At 51.4% G+C, this 21005-nt stretch overlaps 1 protein-coding gene and 1 pseudogene across 1 annotated transcript in view; both read right to left on the bottom strand.

Annotated features, from left to right (window-relative positions):
* The window catches only part of TRAPPC9 (trafficking protein particle complex subunit 9), a gene marked incomplete at its 3' end in the record, with an annotated part of 267332 nt that overhangs the window by 197666 nt on the left and 48661 nt on the right, over positions 1–21005 (bottom strand). The window contains exons 8-9 of the mRNA XM_019657776.1: positions 20309–20525; positions 14988–15131 (exon numbers count right to left, since the gene is read on the bottom strand). Coding sequence (XP_019513321.1) covers positions 14988–15131; positions 20309–20525 — 361 coding nt within the window. The remainder of the gene's footprint in view (positions 1–14987; positions 15132–20308; positions 20526–21005) is intronic.
* Positions 2981–4825, bottom strand: LOC109390816 (nuclear distribution protein nudE homolog 1-like; annotated as a pseudogene).

The following is a 21005-nucleotide window of genomic DNA, read 5'->3' as shown; positions in this document are numbered from 1 at the left end:
CACAAAATAAACACACCGCAGTGTTAACAGTGTCTACCCACCCAGGATTATGCAGAATTTCTTCCTTTCTGTTGATGTTTCCCAAGATTTCTAAAGGGAGCAGACATTATTTGTATAATAAAAAATATTTTTCAAAAACATCTAAACATTGATTTTTCAAAACAGTTTTATGAAGAAAAATCAGGGTTTGTGTCTAAACGTTCCGTGTGGGGAAGGGGCCCAGCATCGTGAAGCGTCGGTCAGCGGGATATGGAACTCATGCAGGAGCTCCTGTGACCGAGGGGGAAGGTCATGGTCAAGAACACTACAGTCATCACACGGCTGGCCTTGGCAGTGCTTAGGATGACAGCGCGGCCACCACTGACGTGTGGAGAGCACTTGCTCTGCGCAGGCACTGGGCCACGCACTTCACTGCTATCTCATCAAACTGTCCCCACAACTTCACAGGAGGTGCCACTGTTGACTCTACTTGACAGATGAGCAAACTGCAGCTTAGAAGGGTCTCACTCCCAGTTCAGTGTCCCTTCCCCTGATCCGCCAGACGCCCACGTGTAATAAATTGCTATCTCCCTTTCTTGTAAAACTGTTTCGTATTTCACTCAATGTTCCTCTAACAAACAAACACTGAGTATCTGTCTTGTATAAGGAAGAGCCCCACCTTAAACACTCAACTAGACACCCACCTCTTCAAAGACAAGATGCCCCCTGAAGTCCTCGGTCTCCCCAGAAAAAGCACCATCCAAAATGATGAAGATAAAAGGTGAAACTGACATGGTCCCATCCCCAGGGAGTCCGTCATCTAGTGAGGGAACCAGAGGGGGATTACCCTCGGGTCGTAATGAAATGACACTGAACCGAGAACTGAGTAAGGTACGGGGAGGTGGGGAGAAAGGGCTGTGACCGCCTTACAGGGTGACAGGGTGAGTACGAGGGCAGGGCCCGCTGCAGGAGGGGCCGCACGAACACCACCTGCTGGGTCCAAAGACAACACAAGTCCAACACAGGTGAGATGCAGACGGTGCAGATGGAGTAGCTACGAAGTTCGCCTAAAAAGACAGGTTGAAGCAAACCATGAGTGTCCCTGGAATGGAGCTGGCTTTCCTAGGGGAGCTCTGAAGGCGCAGTGGTGTGATGTCATTGCATTTCAGGGAGACAATTCTGGCTTCAGTGTGAAGGACGGATCAGAAGGAGGAGGGCCAGGAAATAGGACATGATGTCAAGAGCCTCCTCCACCCATCCAAGAAATAGGTGTGGAAGGTGGTGATGTGGGAGGAGCGGAGGAGCCCACTTGAGAAAAACTCCAGCATTCAATGGGGACAGGATATAGCTAAGCAACGCACAGGATGTAGGATTAGGATAAGCCGGGCAATTTGGGGGTGATTCCAAAAGGTTTAAGCTTCCAACAGAAAATGGTGACACCCTCAAGGAAAAGATCATTAATTCAACTGAGGATACGGTGGGTGACTTCAGGATCCTATGAGATTCAGAAGACACGCCCAGCCTTCCTTTGGAAATTGAAACTCAGAGGTCAGGAATGGAAGTATACCTATAAAATCATGAGCAAATTTTTACTAAAGAAAGTATATTTTCAATATACCAAGAGCTTAACTCTTAAATCTCCACCATAAATCCTCACAGGACTTTTTAAATTTATGCCCTCATTGACCCACTTTGTAGTTTGTTTTTTTGTTTTTTGTTTTTAGTTTCTCTTGATTTTATTGTTCTTTTAAAAAAGTAAAAGTACATCTTTTACTGATACAGGTTAGAATGTTCGTAAGGTCACCAACTGGGCACTGATGTTTGATTCTCTGTTGAATTTCAGTAGCACTTGAAAAGTTCAATTTTCAAAATCAAGGATATTTTGCTGTTCTTTTGGAAAAATAACTTAGTAACCAAAGGAAGGTCGTTAAGCTGCACACATGCTCCTGAATTCCTGTTCTTTCTACTCGTGACCAAAAGTGTGAGACAGTTCACAGCAAGCAGAGAGAAGCAATAATGCACCGTCCACGCTGGGCATCCTGTGTTCATTTCTTCCTTGACAAGGAAGCTTCTAACAACAATCCTGGAGATTTAACCTTATTTGGTTATTTCTTGATGGTCTTGAAGGAAGTCCTATTCTTAAAAGCTGCATTTCCAAGGCCACTCCACCCCAAGGACCCTCGGGGTCCTGAAGTGGAGGCCACCCCCATGCCAGGGGTGGGGTTCAGGATAGCTAAGTGTCAGGATAGACCAAAAGAAGACAGATTTCCCACTGACCTGGTCCACACAAAATTCCCTCTGAAACTCAAGCACACCTCTAGAAGCCTCAATGAGAGGCAGATTAAAAACCATGGGAGGTACACGGCCCAGTTATAAAACAAAGGCACAAGACTACACTCCTGTCTGCTCCTAGGCGTGATTTCCGTGTGTCCATCCTTGCTGTGCCAGGGCACTGCGAGACTTTATTCTAGAAGACAGCTCCAGCCAAGTGGGGTGGGGGGAGCCCGAGTTGGGCTCAGATCCCACTTGTGAGGTGTCTCCAGACATTAAAACCACCTCTCAAGACCAATCAGGCCTTGGGTCAGCTCCAAATGACAGGGCAGCCTCAGCACCCACACCTTTGGGCCCTTTCCAGGGGGTGGAGTTTGTTCCTGTCCACTTGCAACATGGACTGTGAGACATTTCACAGGGTCAGCCAGCAGGGGCCACGGGCGATGGCCTCCGTCATTGGCTAGTGTGAGCGCTTGCTCATATTATTCAGACTAACTTAAAACAAAAAAGCTCGTGTAAAGAGGGGAAGAAAGGTAATAACTCCCACACAGACGTCAGTGGCTTCGCTTCTGTAGGTTTCCTAAAGCAACATCTTGGCTGACGGCAGCGATGGTGAGGACAGACTTGAAGGCAGCTTCCCAAATTCCAGGCGTTTTCCCGACCCTTTGTAACCCAGAGGCACGCTGGCGCTGCTCAGCCGTCTGTCGCCGCCATCTCTGTTCTTGCTTCCCCGCCCTGAGGTCGGGCCACTTGTTCAGTGTGGCGACTGCTCGTACACGAAGTTCCGGCAGGATGCAAGCTTGGACTCTAATGCCCCCACTTTCCGCAGCAGGTCTCCCACGATGCTGAGGGCTGATATCCGGCTGCAGGCGTGAGGGGGGTCCCACCCACGGAGTCATCCGGACCACGTCTGAACGTCCCCAGTGTGGTGAAGCTCAAGCTGGGGTCCCGACGTGCCACGGGAGTGGACGGCACGGAGCCAGTGGCCTGCACAGCTGTCTGTCCTTTCAGCGTCCACCGTGCCGGGCATGGGGGTCCTGGGTTTCTCCTGCTTTTGCTGCACAGCCAATTCCTGCCGCAAATCTCTGGCTTCATCCTTCAGATGCTGAACAGATTCTAGGATTTTCCTTCTGGTTCAGCTCACTCTCCAGGAAGGCATTTCTCTCCATGGCTTGATTTAAGCACCGCTCAAAGTCTTCCAGAAACATGACTGTGGCCCATTTTGCTCTTTCCAAGTCATCATTTGCTTGCTCCAGCTCTCGGATGTGTTTCTGCAGCTGATCTTTAACTGCCTTTGTCTGGGCAAGGTCATCCTCCAAGGCAGAGATCTGCCAGTAGCCTTCCAAATGCTGCGCCTCAAACTTTTCCTGGATGGTTTCTAGCTCCATGCAAAGGCAGTTATTGACTGAGTGGAGGTCCCTGTTCCTGGTTTCAATCTGCTGCAGCTGTGTCTCCAATTCAGCTTCATCTTCTCGGCTTCCCTCCTGGAATTCTCGGAGCTCCTCTTGTGTATTCTCTGCCCTTTGCTGTAGGTCAGAGCCAGGTCTTTCCACTAGTCAGCTCTTCCTCCTCGGAGCTGAAGGTCTTGCCCGAGTCCTCCACTGTGAAAACGGGGGACAAGGTCACTCTTCTTGTGGCATGGTGTCCTGGCTCAGGCGACAAGGACAGGCGGCGGCAGCAGAAGCTATGGCTGTAATTTGTTTTTTTTAATAACCTTGTTTTTCATAATTCAAATGATTACTTTTATGTAATACTAATTTCATCATTTTTTTAAACCAAAGGTTTCTTTTCCAGCTGCTCAGGCTTCTTCCCCAAGGGGAAGTGTGTGCGTGAAATAAACCTACTTCTGTGTCACATCCCTGAGATGATATTACTTAGCATTTAAAGTAGAAGAAAACCTTTTTGATTTTGTGACACACTGATCACAAGTTACAATGTAACAAAAGATTGTTCAACAGAGACTCCAATGTTCCCAGGGGGGCTGCGACTCAGCCAGGATTCCCAGCTCTGACTGGCTGCCCCGCTGCCTGTGGGGAACAACAGTTAATGTGGAGCTGGGGACACAGAAAGGCAAAGGAACGACGGGGACCACAGGACGTACTCGGAGAACGCCTAACCTCTCTCTCTGCCCGCCCTCCGTCGCCCATGACCAAGGGCAGCCTGAGGACCCACCTCGTGCAGGTGGGCGACCCAGGAGAGCCCCTGTCCCAGGCCAAGTCCTGTGGACTCGGACACTGATGGCGGCAGCCTTCTCCAGCATCGTCTCTGGGCAGAGCAGCAAAGTCATGAGCTGCTGAGGAGTGAAGGAAAAGCTGAATAGATTAAATCTGCCATGTTGGACCTCATCCAGTCCTTGTCTTTCAAACAAACGGCAACTGCATTTAAGTTGAGCGATGACCCTGGCCCAGAGACAAATTAGAGGTGTGGTGCCTGACCCCAGCTGACACATCCTTGGTGGTTCAGCCCTTGTCAGGGTGAAGCAAGGACATCCAACCTTCAGTGAGATAGCCGAGGCCAGCGCTGAGAGCATGGCCTCCAGGGCCAGACACCAGGGTTCAAATCCCAGTTCCTCCATGCTGCTTCGGGGCCCGCAGGCATGCTAGGGGCATCTTTATGCCTCAATCATGGCTCCTTCACGGGGCACTTGTGAGGGTTAAAGAAGTTCATACGTATGAGCACATACCTGTTCCAGGAACAGCAGACAAGACTAGCGCCTCAGCAAAGGAGACGACTGGGCTAGATGAAAGGCACTGCACAACGTGCTGAGGAATTCCAATCTCATTCCTGCAGGCTATCTGAGCAGAGTGCAGTAGATAAACACCGGATTTAGGACAGTCGCTTTAGTCTGGATGGGAGAGGTAAAACAGGGCACTCGGTAGAGAAGGCGGTCCCTTAGGAAGGACGGGCAGTGGCGGAGTCCGGCCTGCGCTCCCTTCAGCAGATGGTAAGTAAGGCAGCAGCAGATCAGGCAGCACTCCACGGCTGGGAAGCACACACCGTGTGACCCCGTGTCCTGCAGAGAAGATGCTGGACGCCCTTTTATATTCCACATACCTCCCTGCCACACCAGGATGTTCAGTTCACCGCAAACCTGGCAAATTAGTATTTTCCCATAACTAGCAAATCTACTCACATGTTTGGGATTTTGACACGCTCGTGCGTTTTCTTCCCCTCGTTATTTTACGTGGGTGGTTTCTCTACAGAGAATGCATTTTATTAGCAGGTCCTTATTATGTTGTGCTACGCAGTATTTATGTCTTCAACGCAGAACCCAAAGGAAGTCAGAAACTTCCCCTCATTTCTGCCGGGATTTGGTCCAACCCCTTCTGTCTATTTCTGAGCAAACAAAAGGGATGGTGTGACCCGCAATGGAAACAAATTACACCCCTTTACTGAAGAGTTCCCAGCAGGCCGCACATAACATCACAGTCCATGTGCTTACCCTCCCTTCTCCCCATCCAGGTGAAAAACGAAATATATTCAATCAAAGCTCCCGGGGAAACCACCTACACCACCTGGAGAAAAATGCAAAGGGGGGAAAAGCACGTGAGGAAAGGGAAGCAGGAAGCAAAATAATACACACTGCCGTCACCACTCACAAACGACAGCCTGCGTGTCGGCCAGGGTCGCGCTGTGGCTGTTCGTGCTTCACCATGTGAAGCTCAGGGAAAGACGCATCGAAGGCATGGACGGGTTTTGTGATGGGAATAAGACCTGGCACGCAGGACTTTAAACCCAAGCCTGTACGTTTCTAGCTATTAATCCATACAATAGGAGACTTCTGACTGTTACAGTCATGCTATTTACCCACAATCTCTGATACCAAAATCCAGTAAAATAATGCATTCTCATTCTCAATATCATTTCACCATTTACTTAAATTCAAAAAAAAAATGTAAAGAACATATATTGAAATACCCAGGGTTGTAAAAGAGGACCAGCGAAGTACATTAAAATTCATAGAAGTCTAGAATTCTGGAAAGCGGAAGGGTGCAGGGGTGGGGCGTGGGGAGGGCATCTCGGCCTCAGCTCTGTCCTGCGCTGACACTGCAGGCCTGTGTCTGCTGCCCCGACTCTGATACATGACGTTTGCTGACGCACACACATGGCATTAGCCACCTCAGGTGTCACGTCAGCCTCAGGGTCTTGCTTTCCAATAAAAGCATTTCTCACACACACACACACACACACACACACACACACACACACACACACACGAATGATTTCCTGACTCCCAAAGGCCAAGCTCTAAGTGACTCAATTCCCTTCCCAAGCTTCACACTGTGTAGACATAGCCCTCTAGCTTTTCCAGAATAAACACTTACCACTACGCACGTGAAAACAAATAAAAACATTTCACTAAATCTATAACTAAATGGGACAAGACTTGTATAGTTTTGCATGACTTTTCACACATATAATTTTACAAACCACAAGAAATGTCCTTGGCCCCAAGTCACAAATGTGATCTGGGAAATACCACTGCCCTGAGAACAGGGGAACCGTGGAGGCGGACTCCTCTGACGGTGACCAGGGCAGCAGCGGTGGTTCGATGCACTTCACTTCCTAATGAAGCAAACAATGATGAAGGAGGGGAAAGAGGGAGGTTGGTTTTCCAAAATAAGCAAAGACCCAGAAAAGGTCTCAGCTAATAATACTCCACTAGTCCCTTCTATTTATGAAAGCCTGTTCCCAGCACGCGGAGCACACCTCCTGTAGAGGCCGCCCAGGGGTCCTCGTCAAATGCAGCCAAAGCCACGTTAAGATCTGGGGAAAGCTGTTAAAGCAGAAAGAACAAATGCAAGGTCCCAAAGATGGGGACGAAGACGACTGGCTTCCCTGGAGAGACAGAAAGAAGACCAAATACAGCTGGAGCTGAGTGAATGGCCGAAGACAAGAGGGAGGTTCGTTTGGAGAACAAAGGAGCAATCAAATCAAGTGGGGCCTGGTAAGCTCTTAGAAATGAGGTGGGTTTTACTGTGTTTTATTATACATGTGATGGGAGCACATGGGAGAGTCTGGAGCAGAAAGAGCTGTGACGTGATGCTGGATGAAGGAGGGACCTGTGAGGCTGGGCAGAGCAGCTATGATAGCGTGCGACTTAGTGCTTGCAGGAGCGGAGCGCACGGGACATATTTGGGAGGTAAAGCCCTGATGACGTACTAATGAGGGCTGAGACGTGCAGTCTGGTGGCAAGAAGTCCTTCACGGTTTCCGTCCTGAGCAGCTGGACAGACACTGGCGGCCTTTGCTGAGACTGGGGTGTGAAGAAGGTGCAGACGTTCAGGCCTGGAGCTCTGTGAGAAGTAAAGACAAGCACCCTGCATGCACAGCGAGTTCCGGGGGCCCTGGGGCCAGATGAGCTCCCCAGGAGAAAGCGCAGATGCGGAAGAGGAGGAGGGTGCTGAGCGGATGCTACGTGGACACTCAAGTCCCTGAGAACAGACAGGAAAGAGGAAGGCAGGACAAGTGCCCAGAGTGTCTGTAATGACCAAGCCTCGTCGGCGGAGGGGGGCAGGCAGCCTGGAAGGTCACAGTTTGGGCTCCTCCCGTTCCAGCCCTTTTCCTAGTCCAAAATAACCCAACCCAGTTTCTGCATTTCACCCCCAAACCCTTCTGTCCTCTTCCCGGCTTTACTTCCCCGAGATGAAGGAGGGTGACATAAAAACCGTGCTGCCAGCGCCCCCTTTGCAGCACCCGCCTACGGGACCGGTCCTTGCTCCTCGGCCCAGCAGGAAGGGCTGCCGGCGCCCCCTCGGTCTCGTCAGCTGTACCTCCTGCCAGCCCCCGGGCCCCACTGTACTGTAGGCACCTCACGTCCTATGGGGCATTTGCTGCGCCCAAATACAGCGAGAGTGCTCAGAAGTCATTGTGGCTGCCTCTCCCCCCAGCCCTGCTGGCCACTGTCCCAGGAGCTGCTCAAAGCTCAGATCAGAGGTCACCTCTCCCACGGCTTGTATCGGGCACAGTATCCAACTCATGAGAGCCGATCAATAATTATTTATAGAAAGGAGTTGAAGAAACCTCTCCTGTGTGACTGTTCGCCTCTTTCTTGTCCCTTATTCTCTGTACAGAATTCCTGGAAACCTTAAAAAGCATCCTTTATGAGCCCTAAGAGTCCACCATAATTGCCCTCAAACTCAAAAACCTGTCTACTTTACATGCAGAAACAAAAATTTTTGCAGGAGCTGGTAATTTTATTTTTTCTTATTCTCTTCACAGTACAATTCATTTTCATTCAAAAAGCATCACATAATCTCAGATCAATAGTTTTCAAACAGAGGAGCAAGAGGAGAAAGAAGAAAGGGGAGGGGGGAGGCGGAAGAAAGGGGGGTTGTCCTGAGTAGCCCCTCTAAACCTGTGAGTATGGGCTTGCCAAAGAGAAAGCAAAACAAAAAGTTGTTCCTGGTGTTAAAACAAGAAGTAAAATACCAAATATGTGAGAGAGAGAAGCAAACACAAGGGAGGGAGGGAACGCTTTTTCTTAGTGGGGATTTATCTCCTCTTCCTGAAAGTGGACTGCAATTCAAACCACAAATCTAGATCGTCCCCATTGTGTCTGTTTAGCGAGGCTGAGATGACACGTCCCACATCCCAGAAGCCCCTGCCTGCGCAGCTCAGAGTCGGCGTGGACGTGGGACCTGGAAGGCACAGGGACCCAGCAGCCCAGCTGCTCAGGCCCGCTCGTCATCACAGGCTCTTCTGAGTCCCCCTTCTGACGAGGCCGTGTCCTTGGGCTCTGATCTCAGCCCGCCTTGCCCAGGTATAATGAGAACGCTGGTACATCAGTTTAGCGAGAGTCCCCCCCACCCTTGACATCCGATCACTCTCAATATCTGACCAAGTCCCTCAGCCGCCACCCTTGATGGCTCCGTCCCTGGCCTGCCCTCGGCAGGAGGAACCTGTTAGGACGGCTGAGCCAGAAACCCCACCGCTGATGTCTCTCCTTAGTCACTTACCGCCGGAGCCCCTCCCTCTGCTGTTGGCCCTAACCCCCACGTGTCCTTGTCGCATTCAGACTGAGTTCAGTCTCTCTCCCCCATTGCCACAGTCTGGAATAAAGTCTTCCTTACCACTAACGAGAGCTTTACCGATGCTCTGAGATGGGGACAACCAAAGAATAAAACACCTGCCCTACTCAAGAAACAAAAGGGCAGCCAGCCAGTGTGGGTCAACATGGAGAGCTTTACACTATCTGTTAAACTCACACAGGCTGGTCTGGAGCTGACCCTCGGTGATGTGCAATGCACTTTGCAGCAGTAGTTTGAAAGTTCAGATGATGCTAAGGAGACCCATCAAAACTGTGCACAGCAGGCATTCCTGATCCTCCAGCTTTAGTCCAGAAACCAGTGAGGCATTTTGGGAGGCGTCTTAACTCTCCAACCTGGTGTTCACCGCCCAGGTAGATTATGGCACAGAATAGAGTTTATATCTAGCTCTGCACATATCCTCTGGACTAGGGCTACAAGCTGGGGTCTAGATTTGGCCTTGCCCTGAATACCGATGGAGACTTCCAGCAAACTACTTCATTAGCATCTCGAAGCATTAGAGACATTGTGGGCACAGTGGTCAGGACCCTACCTGCCTCCCAAACCCAGAGAAATGAAAATCAAACGAGGCAAGAGACAGGCAAGCAATCGGAAGACAGAAAAGAGTTTCACATAAAAGAGATACAATTAGCAAAGAAACATGGGGAGAAAAATAGTCAACCTCACAAGTTACCAAGAAACTACAAGTTAAAACAGTAAGGCAACATTGTATACTCGTACATACAGACAGCACCGCAGCCGCAGCGGTATAATTAGAACCATCTTTTCAGAAGGCAATTTGGCAGCAAGAGGTTTCAACCGCAATAAAAATGCTCACAAGGCCGGCCCGGAAAGCCCTCTCCTGATAAAAATCTCTCTCCTGCTCAGAAAGCTGGAGACCCGAGAGGTTCATCATAGCATTACCAGTAGCAGCAAAAACAAACCAAAACCAGAAGGAAATCAAACAAAAGAAGTATGTATTATTAATGCATTCAACAAAATGTAAGAGCCAACAGGTGCCACTGGCTCGCCTGAAGGGACAGGTTCTTTCTGAGGTGATGAAAACATGTTAAAAGTGACTACGGTGCACATATCTGGGAATGTACTAAAAATCGGAAGTGTACATTTTAAATGGGTGAATTGTGTGGTGTGGGAATTCAAGCTCAATGAAGTTGCATTTTTTTTTATTAAAGGAAAAGCACTCATTATTAATGCATGTGACAACACGCGACTGCCAATGCACATCCCAGCTGACACGGAAGGGAAGACACCCTCCTTCAGGGAGACTCCAGCCTCAGCGGGGAGTGTGTCACTTAAACACATGATCATTAAAATGCAGTGGGCAAAAGTGCTCCGATAGGCAAGTTCCGTACCCCGTGGGAACGTTGCAGAGGAAGGCGAGCTGGTGTGGAGGGACCAAGAAAGCCTCCACAGAAAGAAATAAACGTGGTGTCTATGCTGAGATGTGAAGGATAGACAAATGCGAATGTCAGCCAAATGAAGGCAGGCAGAAATGGAGGGGGACAGCGGAAAGCGGGTGGGAGGAAGAGAAAGGGCAACCCGTCCATGTGGGCACGCCACATTCTCCGTTCATCAGTCTGTTCATCAGTCAAGGACGTTTATTGTCTGTCATCTCCACTTTGGGGCCGTTATGCAGGATGCTGCTAGGAACACTCATGGGCAAGTTTGTGTGTGGATTTTACACCTGCTGAGTCTACACCTGGGCGAGGCGCAGCTGAGCCACATCTCACCACACTGCTGCAGCTAACTTTCAGTACAATCAGGTCAAGTCCTGCTACCTGAGACTACTCCTTCTGCTCGGTCTGGTCTGGTCTGGCAAACACTGATGTGTCCTTCAAGGTCAAAATCACCTTCTTCATGGAACATTACCCAAATCGTTCTTCCACCCCTGAGAACTGTCAATGCCCCTATGATGCCAGACACCCGTTTATTTGCACTCGATCCAACACGGCCCTCGCTGGCATTCCCACACCCTTCTCCAGGAAGAATCCCCTCCAATGGTCTGAACGCTGAGTGCCCACGGTGGTGGGCATCTCACTCAGCACAAAGCCTAAGACTAACAGCCTGGGAGCCAGCTCCTTCCTGGCAGGTAAGAAAACCAGGGCTGCAAGAAGATAAATTATTTGTCCCTGGTCACAGAGGTAGGAAAGATAGTGGGACTCAGAGCCAGGCCTGCAGTAACTCAGAATCTGATACCCACAAATGACAGTAGCACAAGAGAACCAGGGGATGAAGAGGAAGAGGGAGAGGAACAGAGGAGCAAGCCCACGGTGCCGAGCACTCAGCTCTGCCGGGTTCAGAGGGCCCTGCACCCTCCCGTCTTGTGTGCTCCACGAGGAGACGGATGCGTGTTCCCATAAAATGAACCAGACGAGGAACTCGAGGCGTCAGTAACCTGCTCAGTTACCCAGCTCGTGAGTGAAGAAGGATCTGAACTGAGACCTAAACACAAGTCATTCGGCCACACTTCCATCCCCCCAATACTTACTGGGGTGGAAGGCAGGGACAGTCACTCACTGTTTTGGGTGAGGCCTGAGTGACACTAAGGAGCCAACCATGTAAGGCCCTTTTGCCCGGGTGCCTTAAGATGAGCTCCTTGAGGAGCTTGCGGGCGAGGTGGGAAGGAAACAGCCCAGCAAGTCCCCTCCTGCAGCCTGGAGTAGCGGGGACGGCGACAGCAGCAGGTCCCACGCGGTGGACCCCGAGGGGAGTGCTGCAGCCAGAGAAGGGATGAATTCCTGGACGGCGTGAGAGACGTGGACGTGCAGGGCAGACGGAACAGCATGTGTGCAGGCACCAGAACAGAAACGCGGCTGTAGGGGGAGCTGCAGGCTTTCAACGGCCAGAACACAGAGTGGAAAGGAGAGTGGGAGAGGCCAGAGCTCAAGGGAGTGTTGGCACGCGCCACCTGTCCCTCAGGCAGCCCCCTTCCCATGAGGCTCCTGTGCGGAGCCTGCGGCGGGCTCCCGTTCACATCCCTCGGGGCTCATCAACCTACGGTCACAAGGCCACACGCAGCAGCTGGTACGTCGTCCCCAGCAGGACGCCCCAGAGAAAGTGACGCGCGTCAGCGACCGTCACAAGGAGCGGAGTCATGCTTCCAAAGAAAAGTCCTCAAGTTGGCGCTTCCATCTCGCCAAAAAGGACCCACGTCCTGGGGAACTGAGAGCTCTTTCCCATAAACAATCGCCCTCATAACTTGGCCTTGTGCGCTCACTCACATGCACAGGTACTAGAGGGCGTGTGGGGGGCAGGGAAGGGCAAGGCATGCCCAGGTGGCGCCCCTTCACCTGCGAAACCAGGACAGGCCTGCGTGTGGAGACGAGCCCCTCCTGAAGCCCACTGCCGTTCCCTCCTTTCTTGGCCGCTCTTCTAATCCACATTTAATCTCCACGCGGCAGTATTCAGAAATGCTAATTATCCACACTGCAAGCGGTGCTGTGAGCTCTCCAGAAGAAAGGTCATCCCATAAACCAAAACACCTATCATTAAAATAATAACAAACCTCCACACAATGTGTGCTGTGCTAGTTGTTCAAATGAGAAAACGGAGGCCCAGGAAGAATCTAATTATTGATCTGAGGGCCTGGTGATCAGAGGTAGAGGCTAATGGAAAGAGCCCTTTAGACCGCCTGACTTTTGTCCTTTTCTCAGAAGACTCCAATTAACCAAACACCACTGCACACAGGCCTTGAGGGAGACGGCAATTTGTTCAACAGCGTCAGACGGCCCAAGTTCCTCCCTTCGGAAAGTTGTGTCTTTAGATCACCGATTACCATGACCTCAGAGAACCAGCAAGGCCCGCTCTCATGCAGCTTCAGAAGGGAAGGCAGGTGCTGCCAACACAATGTGCCAGTGAGAAGAGCACGAAGGGGACCAACAGCAGGAGGCCTGGTCTCCCTGGGGACTGATAACAGGCTTCCAAGAGGAAGTCCAGGTCCAGGGGAGTCATTTGGTAATGGCGACCGGGGACGGGACAGGGGGAGTGCAAAGGCCCACCATGGGGATAAGACGTGTATTTATGAGAAAAAAGTCCAAGAGGAGGCAGGTGAGGCAGGTGGAGGTGTAAGCAGCTCCGAGGAGGGGTGTGGGCTTGTCACCATAGCTTACACACTTAAATGTGAGGGTATGTGAGGAAAAAGGTACCAAGGGAGAGCAGGGCCATGACAAAAGGGGAGCAGAACAAGTGTCAGGGGTCAGGATGGCACTCCAAACTCCAAGGCCCAGTGAAGAGTCCACTCACAGTTACTGCGTCCTGGGGTGGTTCAAGGAGCCCGGGGGATGGGCGGCAGGCTGGGCAGCGCCCTCAGGGGCTCGGAGAGCCGGCCACCACTCAACAAGCCAAAATCCAATGCTGTGAGCACCAAAGAGCCCCGGGCCCGCCCCATGTCACCACAGAACACCAGCCTCCCCCACACCAGACACTCACTGTTCTGCTCTGCTCTCACGTCACAGAAACCCCAGTGCAAATCATCCATCTCGCCACGGTGGTCTTGCTGCTGAAGAGCCAAACTCCACAAGGAGCGTGAGGACAAACCAATTCAAAGGCAGCGCTGCAGCCCACAGAGTGCACGGACACATCGGGGAGCCATGCTGCCACCCGCTGCCGCCCATCAGGGACCACAGTCCCGCAGCAATTCGCTTGGTCACCTAAATGAAAGCGATAGCTACCCCACAACCGAGAAGGACGCAGATGACCACAGTGTGAGGTAAGGACTTAAGGACCTTCGTCACGGGAGTTCCAGGAAGGAGAGTCCGTCACCAACAGGGCAGGCCGTGGAGCGCCTCGAGGACACGCGACAGCTCTGCAGGGCCACCCAGCCCAGCGCTCAGGGGCCCACGAGGCCCACCTTCCCTCTGCCCAGCCTGCCAACTTCCCTGCCATGCAGTGGGCGTTGATGCCAGGAGCACTTCCTAGTAAACTTCCCACACACTCTCCTCCTGTCAGAATGGTCCCCACAGAACCGTGCCCACAACACACACTGGACTGGTGTGACAGACACGGGCAGAAAGGACGTGTGATGGGGGCGCAACGGTGCCCCATTTCTGATGTGCTCATGCAAGTGCGTACAGAGCCTGCGAGGGGAGATGTCCTGCAGGCAGCAAAATAAACAGATCTGGGGCTTGGGGGCACCTGGGTTGAAAGCAGATTATAGCTCAAATCCCCAAAGCAGGTGGCACCCAGGAACAATGTGAGAAGAGAGGAGGCAGCCTGACATGTGATCCGTTCGGAAGGCAGGGAGAAGTGGCCCTTGAGGGCAGAAGTGACAAGAAGGATCAGGAAGGGCATGTTTGCGACCTGGGTACCGAGGATGGGGCCGTCACTTTGTGAGAATTCACTGAGCTGCATTCTTGTGCAGTGTGAGTTTCTCTATATAAACATTACACGCTGACATGTATAGTTTCCACAATGCAGGCAGACACAAGGGGCAGGGGGCTGAGACGTAGAGAAAAGCCAGGGAGTGTGGTGAGAGGGCCCAGGAGAGCCCTGAAGGGCACGGCGGGCAGCGGCACCGGGCACCCGCGAGGGAGGGGCAGCCTGGGGAGCCGAGGGCACAGCGGAGCATGGCATCCTCTCACCAGCCGAGAACTGGGACATCACCCACTGAAACCTGAGCCCCGGTGCTCATGGGGCCAACAAGCTCTCACGCATCGTTCCGTGAAAGAACTCCCAGTCTGAATTCGCTCACCTTGATCCGACAGGAAGTCCAGCATGGTCTGCAGCAGGAAGGACAGGTGCCTGACAGAGAGGGCGGGGTTCCCCATCCTTCGCGAGGCGTACACCAGCTCGTGAAGCAGGCGCATCTGGACGGCCGCCCAGCCTCGGTGCGTGCCTGCCACGGAAGTCAGAGCGTCATAACAATGCTTCCCAACGGCACACTGGCCGCGCGAAACACAGGCTTAGGTAAAGTGTGAAACTCGGGGACTTAAAGGCAAGCGCCTCAGCTATCAACCTCGAAGGAAAACAGAAAACAATGTGTTGACTTACCCTGGAAAAGAACTCTAAAGTGGTCATTTTTTTCACACACTAAAATATGTTTTATATCATACTTTCTCTCTTCTGCAAAGAGACAATTTTTAAAAATAATCCATTTTGAAAAAATTAGAATAAGGCTAGAACAAAAGATTGTTTTCAATGGCATGTATCTGAGCTTTAGATGTACATTTCTTTTCCAGTAAAACACTGATATTTGATGGGCTTCATTACCAACAAACCACCAAGGACATTAAATTAAAAAGCACAACAGTTCTCTAAGTGTAACGAAAGTACAGAAGAACAAGTAAATTAGAAACGAGGATGTCAGCCAGCTTTTGTGGCCGCTCCTCCAAAATAATGTAGCGTGTTTGAAAGTCAAGGTGGGGAAATCCGCTGCACAGCCACTGAAAAGTAGCTCTTTAAGATCACAGAACTTTAGGCTCATTTATTCCAGTCCCCTTTCGGCAACAATTACCACAGGCAATGACGAAGAAGACTGAGTGTAAATTTTCCTAACACTAAATAGTGAACAAGCCCTAATTCCTGTGTGATTCAAATGGCTCCTCCCATAAAAACTGAATGTTTTTATTCTTAAGACAGATCGGCAGCACAGGACCCAGCAATAGAACTGCCAACACTCTTACACTTCAGCCCACCAATCTGAGGGTTTATTACATCAACTATCGCCTGTTAGCAAATCTATCGGCCTTGCCTGTCTCTTTCATAAGAGCTCCTGGGGAAAATTTCATCCTTCGCTCAGGAAAAGGCTGAGCAAAAGGAATAATCAAAAATTTTCATATAGAGCAACACAGATAAGATTAAAATGATAACAAGCCGCCCTGTAAGCTGGCAAATACACACAGCACGCATCTGTGTTCCTATGTCGACTTTTCTCAACCAGCTAGTGAAAACGTTCAATTCGAGAAATAGGTAGAAGTACATTTCAGGTCCTGAGAATACAATTTACCTTCTATTCACAGATTTCCATTAAATTTTCTGAGAAACGTTTAAAGTGGTCCAGAGCAACCGTGGGGATGGGGTTTAAAGTGACTTTTATTTCTTATTAAAAATATATCCAGCTGACACTTATCATTTGTATTTTGTTTGATCTCACTCCCTTACCATCTTTTCCCAAGCTCCTTCACAAAATGATGGCGAATGTCCCTTCCTGAGGCAGAAAGATAAGTAAAAAGTATCTAACTACGTGGAGGTGTGCTCATGTGCTTTATTTTTCAAAAGAGACAAGTTACGTTCATCTCATTTACAAATTAAGATCAAGAAAGAAACTCGATGCAATAAATGTCAGCAAACATATGTCACTATAGCTGTTCATTACATTTGGTCCCACGTTATACATATTTACCGGACACCTGCCATGTGCTGGGGACACAGTGAATGTCAGGGGCCTCTGCTCACAGGCCAGTGGGAGGGGCAGAGGTGAAATCATTTTATTTTATTTGTACCCGATTTATTTTAAATGTCCTTACAAATTATGGGAAGTGCTACAAGGGAGGGCAGGAGCCAATGAAAGAGAAAAACAAAAGGATTCCATTGAGGCTGAGGTTCCACTGAGGGACTGCTCTGAAGAAGTGACATTCAGCTGAGACCTGAAGGGTGACTGGGAGTCAAGGAGGTGAACAACCAGGGCACTGAGTCCTGGAAGAAGGAACAGCCATCAGGAGACCCGACAAATGCACTCCTGGACATTCTACATAATGGGCCCCAGAGCAGAGAGAAAAAATTAAGATAACTCTGGGTGTGACGGTTTTCAATCTACTGCTCTGAAGCCAGTCCAGAGTTATGGTCAAAGGGTACCAAAAAAAGTAACTGGAAAGCCACCTCCATCTTCCCTGACGTCACTCAGAAGCACGCTAATGGGGGTCCATTCACAGAGCACACGGAGACTTCAACGCCCTCTCTCACCTCTCTGTAGCTCAGCCTGCCCCCATGAAGTGTCTCCGGCATGCCGTCTCCACGAGCCCGTCTCCACCCTCCTCCCCCGCTCAGGCCTGCAAGTCTCTTCTCATCTCATCTCCCAAAAACTCCTCGCCTTTCTGTGCAAATCCACAAATTTTAGGGCCTGTCCAGTCATCTCTGTCCTCATCCTGACTCAGTCTGACCTTGGCTCCCAAATCCAGCAACACCCTCACCACGCATCAGACCACCCTCTGCTTCTGAAATGGTCCGCTGCCCGGCTGGCCAGCAGGGACCTAGAGCCATGCCCTCAGGTTGCCCTTCCTGACTCCATCACCTAGGAGTGTTCCCAGCAGAAACAGCACAAAGCAGGACCCAAGCTCCCCATCTGGACCCCAACAGCCCCATCCGTAAAGACGGGAACAGTTAACTCAGTCTCCTCAGAATCAGGTGAGACCTGTGCCGGCACACAGGCGCCACACCACCCCAGCCCACCACTGACTAGGAACTGGACCTGGACGGGCACCTCAAGGTGACAGGCTCGGACCCCAGGACAGGGAGCCCAAACGGGGGCAGCTCGCGCAGGGGCCCAGCCCAGAGCCCCCACCGGCAGTCATAGCCCCCCAGAAGGTTTCTATCTCTAGACGGCGAGTCCCTGTTGTCCTCAGGCTACAAGATGACATTTACGGTGACACCACATGGTGTTGGGGCCTCGGTGAACTAAGGGCTGTCCAGAGTGGAAGCAGCCCTAAGACGCCAACAGAGGCCCAGGAGGCCCCGTGCGGGGTGGAGGGCAGTCTCAGGAAGCACCTTCCCCCGCTGCCAAGGCGCCTCGTCTGTAGGAGGGGACATGGGGGCCGGGCTCCCAGGCACCATCAGTAACCACAGTCCATCTGAGGTGCCCGTCAGGACACAGGTGCTCAGTAACCCCAGCCTCCCTCCCATCTCCTGGAAGGACAGTAGGGAACAACAATTAGAGAACAGAAGAGCAAGTGACATGGCAGCGGGGAACACTGGTCAGGATTTCTGTTTGGGTCAGAAAGAGCACGTGGGAGAGAATGCCACGCGTGGGTTTCGCATTTCACAGAGGTGTGTTTATCCTCAGCGCCCGGCAGGGTGTCCAGCACAAAGCAAGAACCAAGAAAAGCTTGCTGAATAGCAAGGCCTTTGGAGACCTGGTCCCCAGCTCTGCCCTGGGCCTCCTGCACTCAATACCATCACCAGTGGCTGAGACAAAGCCAGGGACAGAATTCAGGTTCAAAATGACTCGACCAACAACATGAGCCACATTCGTGCATGGTATTCAACCAAGGCAAACATCAAGTCCCACGTTTAATTTTTTAAAAATCAGCAGCATGGGCACAGGATGGAGGAGACCTGGCAGGGTCACGCGATGATGCATGCTGTATGTGAGCCGGATTTAAAAAGGGAAGGTACTCAGGCTACGTGAACAAGACAGCAGTGGTGTTGTGGGTCTGCGATCGGACCCCTGTGGCAGCAGAGGGCAGGACATCTCAGGCCCTAGAGACGGAAGTCCAGGGCGCTTCAACCCTCCTAACCCCCGCTGCGCCCACGTGCCCACACTGAGCCTAGCTCTTCCTAGCCTACAAACCGAGCACCGCCAGCCGGAGCAGAAGTGCCCTGGCCAGTCCCTGTACAGGAGCGGGAGGCTAAACGCAGGACACAGTACATCCCATCCTGGCTTCCCCTCACTCCCCAGGGGCTGCCTGCAAAGCCCCTCCACCATCTCCCTCTGACCCTCCAAGCCCCTCCTTCTAAAGGGTTTGGAAAACTGTCTTTAAATAATTTTGGCCAAAAAAAAAAAGATGATTTTAGATAGGACTGTGCTCTCAGCCAGGGATGTGGCAAATTGCACTCCGCACACCACATCTGGCCTGCCACCGACTTGTGCAGAGTTTCGTGGGCTTCCACACTATCTGCAGCGGCTTTCACACCACGGCGGCAGAGCCAGGAGCTGCCCTGGAGGGCACACGGCCCACAAGGCCCCAAATCCTGACTCTCAGCCCCCGACACTAAGTGTGCCCATCTTGCCCCAAGCTACCCAGAATCCATCCTGAGGCCGATTTCACAGAGATGGACGTTATCGGACGAAACTGCTGCTTTGGGAAGATGCTCGTGAAAGTGGGAAGTCAGGAGAGACTAATTCCAGGCAACCATCACATCTCCTGGAGACAGATTAGAGCAAGGCTCTGGAAGGACCTGAGCCTCTGCACACAGCCGGGGGGCGTCACAGGTGAGAAGCTGCCTGTTCAGTTCTATCTGGAGGCAGGAACTGTCCCCTTCACATTGCTCCTCCTACCTGGCACACCACGTGGCACCTGGCAAGAGGGTACCACGTCGTCTGCTGAAGAACGGATCGCACGTAAAGCATACGTGGCGCGGGGCGTTCCAGGAGAGGCAGGAAGGAGGCAGGTGATGTCTACTCAGTGGGGGGGCCCTAAGAGCCAGGATTAGCAGGAGCACAGCTGGACTGGTCAGTAAGAACACCAGCTGCCCAGGTCAGTGCAGGTCTCTACGCTGATACACGTGACCATACTTTGCCCTAGATGTCACTCTGTCCTCTTCCTATCTGATAACTAGATGTGAACTGGAGAAAAGTGCTATGCATTTCCTCCCTAAAACTGTAACCAGAAAGAAGTTTATTCTCCGCTAATCACCCTCGCCTGACACTGGCCATTACACGTGTGAGTACCTGTTATGAGGCTCGCAGCTTCATCTTTACCATGTGCCACCCTCCATTAATACGCAGGATAAGGGTTTATCACCGAACGCACACCTACACGTGTGCACTGCATCCCTGTGTGCTTCTGGGTGGATCGGCTTCTGCTAACTTGGCTAAATTTCATGAGCAAAATTCATTAGGGGTTTAATGGGTTTGTGGATGATACACCATGTCCGTGAGCTCGGGGGAGACTGCTGAGCCCCACGGATACAGAGCAGCCGCCCCCGTTTCTGTTATAATCGCACTGCCCTACACGCCCAGGGCAGGGCGGGGCTGTGCTCATCTCTGACCCCGGCCCCAGTGGCAGTGTCTGACAGGGCGAGCAGGTGCCCACACGACACAGCGGCATTTTGGCTCGGGCAGCAAGGCTCCAATACCTTTGTTGAAGTCATTCGGGTCCAGCGACAGGCTGTAGCCCGGAAGCGTCTCCAGGAGGAGCTTGTAGCAGGCCCTCCAGCCGGGCTCCGGGATGCTGGGGGCCACACACTGCATGGCGGCCACGCGTTTGAAGAAAGCCGACTTGCGCCGGAAGCCGATCAGGTCGTAGAGCTCGGAGAGGATGCTGTAGCGCTGGATCTTTTCCTCCTCAGAGAGCTGAGGCACAGGGAGCAAAGTGAAAAGCTTCAGAGACGCTTGCGAAAGCACAGAGAAGAAAAGCTCATCTGGGGATCATCTCTCAACATAATAAAGGTCACATATGATAAACCCACAGCTAACATCATACTCAATGGGGAAAAGCTAAAACCATTCCCCTTAAGATCAGAAACAAGACAAGGCTGCCCACTTTCTCCACTTCTATTCAGCATAGCTCTGGAAGTTCTAGCCACAGAAATCAGACAAGAAAAAGAAATGAAAGGCATCCAAATCAATAAGGAGGAAGTAAAATCGCCATTATATGCAGATGACATGATACTATATAGAGAGAACCCCAAAGACTCCATCAAAAAACTATTGGAACTGGGCCGGCCGAGTGGCGCAATGGTTAAGAATTCGCTTGGGATGCCAGAGGGCCCCGGTTCGGATCCCACATATGAGGGCCAGTGACACTGCCCTCTGCAGCTAAGATGCTGAACA

The sequence above is a fragment of the Hipposideros armiger genome, unplaced genomic scaffold (assembly GCF_001890085.2).
Source record: "Hipposideros armiger isolate ML-2016 unplaced genomic scaffold, ASM189008v1 scaffold_280, whole genome shotgun sequence".
Classification (NCBI taxonomy): Eukaryota; Metazoa; Chordata; class Mammalia; order Chiroptera; family Hipposideridae; genus Hipposideros; species Hipposideros armiger.
Note: the sequence above shows the minus strand (reverse complement) of the source record. Positions and strands in the feature narration are given on the sequence as shown.